The sequence below is a fragment of the Eublepharis macularius genome, chromosome 13 (assembly GCF_028583425.1).
Source record: "Eublepharis macularius isolate TG4126 chromosome 13, MPM_Emac_v1.0, whole genome shotgun sequence".
Lineage (NCBI taxonomy): Eukaryota > Metazoa > Chordata > Lepidosauria > Squamata > Eublepharidae > Eublepharis > Eublepharis macularius.
This window is the reverse complement of record NC_072802.1, coordinates 22,480,949-22,494,511: the sequence shown is the minus strand read 5'-3', so window position 1 is coordinate 22,494,511 and position 13,563 is coordinate 22,480,949. Positions and strand designations below refer to the sequence as shown.

At 47.2% G+C, this 13,563-nt stretch overlaps 1 protein-coding gene across 1 annotated transcript; it reads right to left on the bottom strand.

Moving 5' to 3' along the window:
• Nucleotides 1-887: 887 nt before the first annotated feature.
• On the bottom strand, nt 888-12,955 carry LOC129341488 (transmembrane protein 47-like). Its single transcript, XM_054996703.1, has 3 exons — nt 12,593-12,955; nt 2,109-2,249; nt 888-1,609 (listed from the first exon to the last, which is right to left on the bottom strand). Exons 1-3 carry the CDS (start codon nt 12,789-12,791, stop codon nt 1,428-1,430), a joined length of 522 nt encoding a protein of 173 aa, XP_054852678.1. The 5' UTR covers nt 12,792-12,955; the 3' UTR covers nt 888-1,427.
• Between the last annotated feature and the right edge of the window lie 608 nt (nt 12,956-13,563).

Genomic DNA, 13,563 nt, shown 5'->3' with positions numbered 1-13,563 from the left:
GATGTGCACGGGGGCGTGCATTACCACAGGGGGCGTGCATGGAAGGTGCACGTCCCCCCACTGGCCAGATAAGTAGAGGCGGGGGTGGGAGGGTGGGGACGGGGGATCCCCTGCCCCCACCGGGGGTCTGGCAGCCCTAATGAGAGCTGTCTTCTCTCAGCAACCGCAAGAAAACCCTCTCTACTTTTACAGTCAAGGATAGCTCACTATTTTGATAGAATACTCTTCCTTTATATACTGGGTAAGGAACAAGTGCATTTCTTTTTGCTGCATTTCCGTCTCCCTTCCCTCTCAGGACAGAGCAGAGCAATGGGACCCCTATTAATGCACTGCCCTTTAAGTGAGGGACACTTGATCCGCAACCATCTCTTTAGGCCAATGCTTGCAACAGAATGTGATGGAAATTATATGGTAGGAAGCGCTGTATTGCATCAAACTGTGGGTGGGAGATTGGATCACTTGTAATGCGCCCTCCCCCCAAGTAAACAAAAACTCCTTGCAAGTAAAAAAGAAACCTAGCACATCAAAGGAAAAAAATATGGCCCAGCCTTTGCTTGCAGTGCTAGTTTTCTTTGTGCAGGAATTTTTCTTTTTAAACCCGGGAGCATTCATACCTGCAATCCAGTCCCTTCTATCACCTCAGGATTACACAGACTCCATATTGCGGAAATCCAGACCCAGTATGGGTTCACTCAGCTCCACTGATCTGCCAAAAAGTGCCACTGCACGGCTATTGTGTATTCACTGTTCCTGCTTATATTGACGTCTCGCCTCCCCCCAGCATCCTGGCCGTTTCGACGCTGTCCCAGCATGAGCCACCTTCTCTTATGACTGCTGGGCTATTTGAAATTTTCATGCACACACAAAAAGCACACCACTGCGATGAATTCATTTAGCTTGGCTAGTTTATTCACTTCTGCATCCATTCACACACGCATGCTGTGCAAGGCAGTGATTGAAACCACCAGCACAACTACCGTCTGTGCACTAAAAAACAAAAACACAACATTGGACTGGTTTCCCACCAACACTCCTGGTGGCAGACACCGCAAAATAAAGGCAAAGTGGGATCCTCTTAACCAACAAGAGAGTCACGCTCTTTAAAAATAAAGACAGGTTATTCCTGCATAGGAAATAAAAGAAATATGAGAGAGACCACAAGCTAGCTTTCCTGGTGAGAAGTAGAGCTTGCTCGCTAATAGTTCCTCTTAACTACTTGAAGAGCAGCCAGACCCTGGAGACCTTCACATGTTCCTTTTTCAAAAGCTCAGCCAACATCCTGCCAAGGTGAGGTATTCGAAGAAGAGGACCAAGCGTATCATGACCTTTCCCCAAATGAATCTAGTGGTCCCCCTTCCGTCTCTCTCTCCAGCCGTCAATCTGGTCCCACCAGTCTAATCATCTCAATCCAGTTCCCTCTGCCAGTCTTAGTAGTAGGCGTCATCATATAGATCTGTGCGTAGGCAGTACAGGATGGCCGCCCCAAGCATGAAGATGGCGGAGCCCCAGCCCAATCCGTATCCCCAGTTGAACTCATGGTAGCTCTTCAACATGCTGCTGTCGATGAATTTGATGGGGTAAAGAATTAAGGCGCAGACCTGCAGAACCACTGGATCAATGGAACAAATAAAAGGACTGTTAAGCCAAGGAGAACCAATGGAACGTGCTCATTAAGGAAAACCTACAATGAGAACTCATGGCCAGAGTTTCTGCTCACTCACCCTCTTACTTCCATTTTTAGAGGACATCACACATTTTGCCCCAGACAGAGATAAAGTGGTGCATCTTAATTATTGCCAGTTCTAGCACCGATATGTGCCATATCCATCATTTCAGCTCTCAGTTCCAGAGAATTACAAAAGAGTTTTCTCCAGCATAGAGCTGATGGGTGGGATCCTGAAGAAAATTTCTGCTGATGAAATGTGGGGGGTGCTCCAGAATTCCTCTCCTCTAGGAGCAGCATTTCAGAGATCATTTGGGGGTTCAACAGGAAAGCAAGAAAGTCCCATTCTGCTGATGGAAATCCCTTCTGCCAGCAGAAATCCAAGCCACTGTTTAATGCTATTTAGACAAGTATGCAGGGTGAGATGGGGAATGGGTTTACCTACCTGCTGCAAAGAGAAGGAGGGCAGCAACTCGATAATAGCTCTTGTAGGTACCCAGACAGAAGGAAATCAGGGACATGAGAAATGACAGCAGAGTGATGGTGGCTGAAGTCAGGATTAACACCAAAGTAGCTACTTGCCAGTCTGGAAAAGAAAAGGAAAAAGATGGAGGAAGAGTCTCAAAGAGTTGTCAACAGTGAAGAGGGTCTTTTACCCTCACTTGGAACTTTAGAGCCAATCTTGGTTATTTTACATCGTTTCAATACCTGTTACTAAGCTATGGCAAAACTTTCAGTCTCCATGTTCAGGGGCTTTCCCCAGGTTACAGCCATGCAAGAGAATTGTAAGAGAACCAAAGAATCTGTTTTTCAGAGATGCAACATGGATTCCAGAGAAGCCTATAGTGCTGCGATGATGTATAACGTGCAACTCAGTGACTGAGACATCAGATGTTTCTGCATTTGCTATCAATTCTGAAATTACCATTGACGAGTTTTAATCCAGAAGACATAGTTGGCACATTACATTCTTAGGATTTCCATGATGTTTTCCCTGTCTTTTTTATTCAGAACTAATTTATGGCCATTTTAAAAAGCACATTTAAAGGCAATTGCAGATCCAGGCTGTTTCATGTGGGCAATCAAAGCACGTTTGAGAATTATCAGAGCTACTTTTTAACTCCCTCCCCTTTCCCTTGCAATTTAATTTCTCCCTGTTTTTTGGTTCTCTTTCAGCACTCACATATTGGGAGAGGAATGTTTAATGTTTTTCCAATTTATAGACAGCCAAAGTCACTGCTCATTTTAAGTTTTATGATCATTATTTTATTACCATGCTATAACAATCATAAACAAGAAAAATATGAACAGTAGCTTTGGTGAATTTCAAAGTGAACAGCAATACTTAATTCCCCCACTTCAATAACGAAGAACAGATGATTAACCATTCATTCCTAACAAAATAATTAACTCATTGATTCATGAAAGTTCAAAAAACTCAGCTAAACTTAGAGAACAGAAAGTGATTAATTAGGATTAACTAACAACAAAGGCCATTGTGGGAAAAAATATAACGGGCTCTAGAAAACTGATGTGGCAGGGCCCTGCAGCAGGGCCTTGGGAGGGGGGCGTTGCCGTGCCAGGGCTCTCCGCCACTTCCATGGCCTGCATCAGGCATCTCCAGAGACTGGGAGCGCTGCCAGGGGTGGCAAGGACCCTGGAGTACTACTGTGCCCAGCAGTCACCCAATTCGGCCCGAATCGGGCCGCTGCAGAAGCAGGAAGCACTGCTGGGGGGGGGGGGGCTAGTGGTAAGTGCCCTGGCACGCTGCTGCACTGGGCAGCTACCCAATTTGGTCCCATTGGGGTCAAAACAGGCAGCTGCAGGGGGGAGCACTGCCAGGGGGGCGGCAAGTGTCCAGGCACGCTGCTGAGCTGAGCAGCCGCCTCATTTGGTCCCATTGGGGCCAAATGGGGTGGCTGCAGAGGCAGGGAGTGCTGCCAGGGGGGTGGCAAGCACCCAGGCGTGCTTCTGTGCTGGGCAGCTGCCCTGTTTGTTCCCATTGGGGCCAAATGGGGTGGCTGCAGAGTCGGGGAGTGTAGCCAGGGGCCAGGAAGCACCCAGGCATGCTGCTGTGCCAAGCAGCCACCCAATTTGGTCCCACTGGGGCCAAATGGGGTGACTGCAGAGGTGGGGAGCTAGGGTTGCCAGTCCCCCAACGGGAGCAGTGGCAGAGTTGCCAGTACCCTACTGGAGGCGGGTGATTTCCCTGTCTCCATCCTTCACCCTCCTCCCCTGCTTATCTGGCTGACGGGGGGGGGGGGGGAGAGCGTGCCTCTTGAGTGTACTGCAGCCACCCAATTTGGCCATTGGGACCAAATTGGGCAGCAGCACACAGAAGTGCATCCAGGGCATGGCGGGGGGGCAGTAGCACAGCAGCCTCCTTGCCAAGCCCTATTGCTGAGGTCTCACCTCCTTTCACCACGCACCTGTGCTCTGGGAAAAGAGGTGAGTCATCTGGAACATGGCTTTGCTTTTATAGTTATAGATTATGCTGAAAATAAAGAAAAGGAAAATTAATGGCAGAAGTGGACCTTTTGCTGAAGGACTTACTCCTGATTAGACATAGTAGGATTTTGTGTGAAGGGACAGATTTTTGGAAGGAAATATAGAACTAATAAATGTCATGCAGAATCTCCATTTCAGTTCTGCTTACAGATGAATGTAACAAAAGTGACCTTCAGTACTAGGAAAAGATGATAGTGTAGAAGCCACTAGTGCAACAAAAAACCTCTGTTCACATCATCCAGGAATTTCTGTAGTATCTGGATAGAAAAGAGTCCAGTAGCACCTTTAAGACTAACCAACTTTACTGTAGCATAAGCTTTCAAGAATCACAGTTCTCTTCATCAGATGCATGGAGGGTATCTGGATCAGCAAACATATACTTTGTTTGCACCAAGACATCCTTTCTGGAGCAAACTGAGAGCCAAGCTACAAGTGACGCCTTACACAGGTTGGACACTTGTCAGTTTACCTCAAGTTTTGATGGGAAATGTAGGCGTCCTGGTTTTACAGCTTGGCTCTCCATTACAGCTGCAAGTCCAGGATGCCTACATTTCCCACCAAAACTTGAGGGAAGCTGACAAGTGTCCAACCTGTGTCAGGCATCACTTGTAGCTTGGCTCTAACTGTTAGGGGACTTCTTGCAAAACCAGGAATGGGAGTAATTTCAGACCAGACTAGTGGATGAAAGCACACTTGAATTTCTGTCATTCCAGCTGACAGCAGAGGCAGGAGGAAGTCTTGTTTCATAGCTGGACAGATTCTCCTGGCAAGCCTGTTGGTCTGTAGTGGAAGAGCAAGACATGAGTCCAGTAGCACCTTAAAGAACAACAAGATTTCCAGGGTATGAGCTTTCGAGAGTCAGAGCTCCTTTGCCAGATACTAAATGTCTGAAAAGGGAGCTTTGACTCTCGGAAGCTCATACCCTGGAAATCTTGTTGGTCTTTAAGGTGCTACTGGACCTGAATTCTTGCTCATCCAAACATATCTTTAATTTACTGTTTCTTTCCCTCGTGCTTCTGATTGGTCCGTATTTTCTTTGACAAGGAAGAAGCCATTTAAGTGTGCTGAAAGGAGCACCAGTGAACAGTCTGCTCCACCCACCTACTTTGTGGTCTCTGCTACTTTTGGTTGATTTCAGATGCTGATGGTGCAGCCAAATGGTAATCACCCACAGCAACAACACAACGGAGAATGAGTATGCACCTTCCTTCTCCATGGAACAGAGTCAGGAAAAAGTACACATCAAGCGTTGTACTGGAACGGTATTAGCATGAGATATCCAATTAGAAAGATAAACATTGGGCAATTTGTTTGTTTCCTGGGGAAAACCTGTAACCAAGATCCCTCACTGCCAGTTCTGCTTGGATAAGAGTAAATGTCCCTCACAAAACAAAGCCTCTAGCACACAATCAAGATTGAGGCAATAAACAAATCACCCCAGAACGTCCCAGCCACACTCCCTTGACTCCCATCGACCAGAGATAAACATATTACAGGACAACATAACTTGAGAACCAAAAGGTGAAAGGAGAACGTCCTCGATGTGCTTTGAACTCACCTAATTCACCAACTGAGCACAGAAATAAACCAGAGATTGGAATGCCAGAATTATTATCCCAGGATACGTGAGCACGGTTTACCTTACCAAAAAGGTTCCAAGAGAGAGAAACAGGAAGGGAAAGGTGCAGCAGATAACCTGCAGATAACTTATTAATCAGGGTTATCAGCAGGGCTTTTTTTCAGCTGGAACGCGGTGGAACGGAGTTCTGGAACCACTTGAAAATGGTCACATGGCTGGTGGCCCCGCCCCCTGATCTCCAGACAGAGGGGAGTTTAGATTGCCCTCCACGGAGGGCAATCTAAACTCCCCTCTGTCTGGAGATCAGGGGGCGGGGCCACCAGCCATGTGACCATTTTCTCCGAGGGCAACCCACTGAGTTCCACCACCTCTTTTCCCAGAAAAAAAGGCCTGGTTATCAGTGTTATCTCGCATATCCCAGCAACAATGCTGTGGACTGAGAAAGAGAGTAAAAAATCTTGCAGCGCCCAGCCTGTGAACCTCCAAAGCCAGCTCTGTGTCCTCACAGATTTCCACCTGAAGGCAGAGATGATTCACGTCTCTGGAGTGATAGGGTTTCAACCCGTTTTCCCTCCCAGTGGCAAGAAAATACATAGGGTTGGATCCAGCCAGCTTTTCACTGACTCGCTCTCAATTCCTCTCCCTATTACAGCCCCCGTCCCACACGGCTTTTTTACATTCAGCTCCCACAATTCCCAGCATAGCTTTTGTTGGTGGTCAAAAGGGGCCTCCTTCTTTTGCTCCAGTAGAAAAGCTGATTAGATCTGACCCATAATTATGCACATTAAATTAATCCGCAAACCTGTTTTTCAGGGCTCATTTGTGCCAATTTTTAATTTTCCTTTGAAGACCAGGATACATACATAACCCTTTGAATAATTACTGCCATGTGTCGACAGAAAAGAAAGGCAGTAGCAGGAGAGAGTACATAACCGCTTTCCTAGCGGACACACAGAGAGAGCGAGCCTCTCCTTCCCTGGGAATTATTCTAGACCCATTTTGGCTTGTGCTAAGCACAAACAAATGAATCATCTGGAACCGCTGGCCTTTTCACTCAGCATCTATTGCCACAACAAAGGACTTCCCCCCAGCTCCTATTAATCAGCAATTAATTGTGACCGAGTCAGATGGTGCAGCAAGCCCGGGATTTGCGGACATCTGCAAGACAAGAGGGCAAGGAAAGAGGGGGCCTCCCTACAAAGGCCACAGCTATGTTCCTGTCCAATATTTCAAATATTTAGAATTTCTCCATGACTTTTTAGTAATGGTCATTCTAGTCCATCTGCCAGGGAGTCAAATTTTGTAATAATGAATACAAAGGTGGCAGTCCAGGAGGAGTTTCAAAAAAGGAGGGGAGGATAAACCATCTGAAAATCCAACCCCCACCCTAATCTTCCCTTCCAGATTCTCTAAGCTTTCAAAGCGTATGCAGGGAGATTTCTTTCTCCCCCCACCTTCCCCTGTAACTAACCCTCAACTGCTGTCAATATTCACTGTTCCTTCTGGAGCCTTTTCATTCCCCAGGATTTGTCTCCTTAGTCATATTTTTCTGCATGCCTGGAGAACCCCTGCTCCCAGAGTAGGCAGATTTGCCCAAGGGTGGCCAGTTTTACAGCTTTCACCATCCACACAGGGGCCAGCCAGTTTACAATTAGATATAGCAATATGTGAGGTTTCCTCAGGAATCAAGCATGCATGTCAGGCGGTTTTTAAGCCAGCACTGAAAAACAGGCCTAGCCTTGGAGCTCTCCCAGATGCCACAATTTTGGCAGACAGCTGTGAGCTATTGCATGTTTACTTCACAACTCCATGCTCCTTGCCTGCCTGCCCAGTTCTCTTTGCCAAATTGCCTCTTGTTTGAGTCCAATGTACCAGGCGTGCTCCAATCTGCATTTTTAATAGACGAGCTCCTGGGAACTGTTGTCACCAGACTCAGAGCCACCTGGAATGACTTAATCACTGGAGCTGGCCGCCCTGGCCCAGCAGGACAGCTTGTCCGTTCAGCCACCCCTAGCCCTGCCATATCAGATCCATAGAAGAGGTAGGAAGAGGTCACAGGTGTTGACTGTAGGACAAATCGTTGTCACTATTTCACAAGTGATCCACCTAGGCTGAACTTTTGGCTCACCTCAAACATACAAGGCTTCAGTAGGGTCATTGCTTTCACTGATAACTGGGGGACTCAGAAGGAACTGTGAGAGAGGGACCCAGTTTGTAAATCTCCCCCTCTAGGAATCTATAAGCTCTCAGGGACGCGAGCGTCCGGATTTCTATCTTCCTCTGTTTTGCTCTCTCAACATGCTGTGCTTCCTACAGCATGCTCAGTCCTTACCAAGCTTCTCCCACCCCGCCCCGTTCTAGCTAATGAAAATCCCAAGTCTGCAGGACTTTTCTGGGCAACCGGGTTTTCCTACTTTGATGACTGGTTCAAGCCATCAGCTTTACTATTAGCCACAGTAATGACACTGATGTGTATTATTTATAGAACAACACATTCAGAGCACTTCACATCCATTATCTTGCTGAGAGAGAACGGCCATCTGTGAATTCATTACAGAGGTGCGAGTCCAAACCTGTTGGGTCGTAGCTCTGTCTGAACTCTGCTATGCTGCATCAGCTAGTGGTTCACACATTCTGCTGCAAGCCAGCAAATAATGGGGAGTCGGGAGGGGAAATCAAGCAATCTAGTTGCATGTGTTGGGATTTAGCAAGTGTTTTCATTTCAGTCATGAAAGAGTTAAACTGTTTGTGCTACCTACTTAATAAGTAAACATACTTTGAATGTAACCCTTAGAGCTTCGGATAAGATTCCCGCCATAGAAAGGGGAGTCACTAAGCATAATGAAGTAGAATTAGGATTTTCTATCGGGCAGTTTGTTGATTGGAGGCAATGAATTGATGCTATGTACTGAAGTTTTATTGCTCTTTGTTCACTTTGTCTTCTAGTCTTCTCTAAGTTACTTTTCTAGCAAGATGTAGTCAGCTTAGCAATTTATTATTTTCTCCAAATGTAACCCTATTTTTATCCTTTAGTAAAGTAATTTTACAGAGCTACACTGGAGTGTGTGTGAATCTATTCTCATTACTTCCAATGCGCAATCTTTGCACAAACTCTGCTATATTTTCCTACAGCATGTGGGTAACCAGTCCTTCCTAATACAGCTTGCTTGTGGCTCTGGGTCCCAAGAGCCCCTACTCTCCGAGATTACCGCAAACAATGCAAAACCAAATTATTCAAAAAGCTTTTGTATTATAGGGAGGGGTCTCAGTTGCTCCACTAATGAGTTAGGGACCATAGACTTCACCCATAGATTTAACCACTACGTTGCCGTATATACTATCTGTTGCTTTAAATATGTGCTCCTATGTCAGCCCTAGAAGTGCTTATGTTCTGTTTCAGCATTTCTTCGACTCTGTATTGGATTCCTGCTAATGCTATGTCTTAGTAAACTTGTGTTTATTTACCCTATGGCATTGTTTATGAAATTGCCCTTGATACTGAGACTGTACTAATCTTGCACTGTGTAATCCGCCTTGAGTCTCAGTGAGAAAGGTGGACTATAAATGACATAAATTTTAAAAAAGATTAAAAAGAGGCAAGGAAACCAAGCAGCGGGCCAGGCTTCTTGTCCCCCGCCCCTGCTGGGAAGGAGAGAAAGGAGGCTGAGGCCCAGGCTGGTTCCCAGTTCCTTATTCATGAATCCTACCACAAATAATGAATTTTGGGGTGCAGAGGGCATGCAGCTGTTCTACTTTCTTATTCAAACCATCTTTCCAATATAATCCTATGAGTTTCTTGGAGACACCACCAAACAGAAGCTCTGTTGGTGCCAGAACCAGTGTTTGGACCGCACACCAGGGCATATCCTCTTACAGGAGACAAGTCTCTAGAGTGTCGGGGTATATGATTTGGAGTGGTTCAAAGATTATTTGGAGGTGCAGCTTTCTGAGTCTGCACTTTGCTTTGGAGCAGTTAATGCAACAACTGGGGTTTGGACCAGTAGGTTCTCTTGCAGCACAGAGTGCCCCAGGTGTACAATAATGTGGTGGTCCCAAGCTTATTGGGGGCGGGGGGAGAGAGCTTTTTGGTATGTAAGGTTGGATTCATAAAAAAGGAACTGGGAACTAATTTCAGCCTCATGGGAGAGGATGCCGTGGCTGGTCAGCTGCATGCAGACAAGCTCCCAGTCCCACAATATCTCCTGTGTCTGAAGTGCATTGCTTGGGCAGGAGATGGCAGATGACTATGGAAGCAGGTGGTCAGCCGAAGAGATCGCCATAAATCACAGGTCTGAGCTCCAGAGAGCAAAGCCATTGTAGCAAATGCCACACATCTGTTGCCTCTCCACTCCCAAGTCTAACAGTCTTCTGCACAGGAGACAAATGGACACATTTCCCACCCCCCCTCCTGCTCCTTCAGAGCTGCATGCTTGACTTGCTGCTAACAAAAAGCAAAGGAAAATTCCTCCTCAGCTGCCTTCCTGCCTCCGCCCAGGTTTGTAACTTCTGACCGCTGGGTCTTGCCTTCTTTCAAGAGAATTAACCTGGCAATCAGGGAAAGCAACACAATCTTGTGCGTTCTTGCTCAAATTGCTTGCGTTTTGACCCAAGACAAACAAGGAGGCCAAAGTTGTGCCCAGTTATTTATTTGCTATTAGAGAAGCCTGGATTTTTTTTTTACTAGACAAACTCATATTGAAGAATCTCTATGCACACCAAACAGACCTAACTCAGAACAGCAAGTGAAGTGGGGGGGGGGCAGCAGCAACAGGCTTTACTTTTGGAGTCTGAGACAGAAATGAAACAGATCTTCTCATGCACCTCCCACATGACATGGGAATTCCTATAGAAAAGCGATTGCAAGGCGCTCTGGATGTGATCAGCACAGTAGTGCTTAAGAAGCAGGTACTTAAACTCTCTCACACACATACTCACAGAGAGACAGAGAGAGAGAGAGAGAGAGAGAGAGAGAGGTCAACACAAAACAAAAAAGTAGTTGGGAAACAAATAAGACTAGAAAAATAGTACCTCAGGAAAAATGTACTCTGTTCCCACTGCACTATTGTTCTGATCAAATTTAGAGTCCCTATGGATCATGGCTCTTCCAACTTATTATTTTGACACTGAGAGCACAGGGAGAAGTAATCACACATTTGCCCCAGGACTGAACCCTATCACTGCACCTGAAAGTGTAGCCAATTGCCAGAAGTGTCTTTCACAACTACGCCCATCAGGTGTGAAGACTGCAGCTTTTAAAATCAGATCCATCTCAGCAACCACAATTCAGGTCTACCTTATCCTCCAGGCTAGACTACTGTCAGTCTGCAGAGGAGCTAACCCTTGAAGGCTGCTTAAGAGATTTGTTCCGATTCAGTAGTTTAGCAGCTTGATCATGGGTGAAATAACAGCACAACACACACACACACTCTTTTTTGCATAGTCTTTTTTGCATAGAGGGAATTTAGCTCTTTCAGACTTTCTGCTTACTAGTCCTTCATGCTTTCCCAGGAAGAACTTTTAATGCAGAAATAAAGTATGTGCAAGGACAGCATGCTCCAGAATTCCAGCAACTCAGTCCAAAGAAGCTAAAGCTGCCAAGAGCCATAATCCCCGGAAGCTGCCACAGCAAAGCTGTTTGCAGCTCTGGCAAAACACATTTACTTCAGTCTCCGCTGGATACTGTTTCCCTTTAACCCTTCCACGAGTTTGTCTGTTAACCAACACACTGCCTGATACCCATACACTCCATCTGAGGTTTGGATCAACCCCCGACATATTTATTTTGATACCAGACCTAAGGCCTGCAAAACAGGAGCGACTTTGAGTATATGCAGAATATCATACTACCTACAAGTAGACCCACTCAGACTTCTGAGATTAAGAGCGCAACTTAACCCTAGCAACTGTTTTAAGTGCCAAGATTTAGGCACAGAACAAAGTAACGTAGTATAGAGGAAGGTACTATAACATACTTCTCCATCCTTTAGGAGGCTGAAGAACGTCCTTGGTTCCCACTTCTTTAATCAACAAAAAGCAGTTTGTGTACCTCTAGAGGAGAGAAAAAGCTTTCAAACCACCTCAGATCATAACCCCGTCTCTAGTAGACTGTCTCCTGTGACATGACCACGCATCACCTCCTGTCCAGTGCTTACTTTGTGCCTGTGAATACAGGGAGCCAGGGTGGCCAAGCTTTAAACTACATCACAGCGTACACCCTGAGAATTGTAAGCATTGACCTCCGGCCAAGTCTATACCACAAAATCAAAGGTTTGAGCCAGACATGAAGTTTAGCCGGTTGTCTCAAAGCAGGCAGTCACTGGCGGGGGTGGGGAGGCTTATGATTCGGAGTGGACCAAAGTTTATTTCAGGGCACGAGCAAACTTCAGGCTATGAGTCGCCAGGCTACTCATGGAACAGGGAATGGGCACAGGGAATCGTTTTCATCCAGGCCCCTGGGGATCAGGAGGAACAGCTAGCAGGCACGTGGGAAAGCGCACCACTTCTTTAAAAACGATGAAGAAAGCCAGCAGCTGGTGAAGGAGTCGGCCTGGCTTCCCCTTCTCCTAGCAAGACTCTGCCTCTGACGGCCGACCATCTGTCCGGAAGCAGACATTCCTCAGGAGAAACCCTGCCCCCCCATGTATCCATACCAGGGATATGCACCTGTTGAATTTCTGCCTGCCATGCAGCTGTTAAAGGCGCAGGCCATCACAAAGGGAAAAGGTGCCAGCCCAGGGAGCATGGATTGTGGCTAACACAGCTGCAATCCATGCGAACAGGACTGTAGCTATGTTGGCCAAGGACTCGTACATCCCTCCAGCGCCGCCGATTACCCCGCTTACCCGTCTTGAGAGCAGACATGCACAGCCAGTCCTCCGGGGGCTGCCTGCAGGCTTTCCAGAGGGAGAGCGAGTCGCGTTCCGACGTGACCCAGGCCGGGCTGAGCAGGGCCGCCACGTCCAGGGCCAGCGCGATGAAGGCGCACAGCAGGGCCACCAGTTTGAACGGGCGGACCAGCACGCCTCCCTCCTCGGCCGACATCCTCACGAACTCTCCTGGCCACTGCTGGCCCGGAGGCGGCAGCGACTTCGGGGAGACGCGGGACTCGAGCAGCCGGCCCCCGTTTGCATCTGCAGGAGAAGCAGCGACGGGGCACAAAGAGGCAAAACACGCCCGCCCGGGCTGCAGCCTGCACACTTTGCGGAGCGCCCGCGGCAATAACAAGCCGTGGCCGCACGTGTCCCGCCCGGCCCTGGAGCCCGCCCCTTCGGCCCGCCCTGGGGCTGTTCGACACGCTGCCCCCTGGATCCTAGAGACAGCCGGACATGCCCGGAGAAACTGGGATCGACCGCCTTCTCTACCCCCCACTCCCTCTGGCAGGCATGAATGCAACAGGTGAATCCGCTCACGGCCCTTGCCTCTCCATAAATTAGATTAAGACAAGCAGTTCTCCAACAGAAAAGAGTCCAGTAGCACCTTTAAGACTAACCCTAACCAACTTTACTGTAGCATAAGCTTTCGAGAACCACAGCTCTCTTCGTCAGAACACAGTTCTCTTCGTCAGTTGCATCTGATGAAGAGAACTGTGATTCTCGAAAGCTTATGCTACAGTAAAGTTGGTTAGTCTTAAAGGTGCCTACTGGACTCTTTTCTATTTTGCTACTACAGACTGGTGAAAATTGGAAAACTGATGACTAATATGGAGTGGTAGCTGCATGAAACTTTGACAACTGTGTTCTTTGAGAAAGAGTTTGGAAACGGATACAATGGTGATCTGGACCTTCCGTTAGAATAATGATGTCACAGAATTATC

What these genes read in the sequence shown, in the direction of transcription:
- LOC129341488 (XM_054996703.1), bottom strand. Translation starts at nt 12,791, where the DNA reads ATGTCGGCCGAGGAGGGAGGCGTGCTGGTCCGCCCGTTCAAACTGGTG. An exon ending in CATGTCTGCTCTCAAGACGG is followed by an intron (nt 2,250 to 12,592) that starts GTAAGCGGGGTA and finishes TTTCTTTTCCAG; the next exon opens with ACTGGCAAGTAGCTACTTTG. An exon ending in CCTCCTTCTCTTTGCAGCAG is followed by an intron (nt 1,610 to 2,108) that starts GTAGGTAAACCC and finishes CCATTGATCCAG; the next exon opens with TGGTTCTGCAGGTCTGCGCC.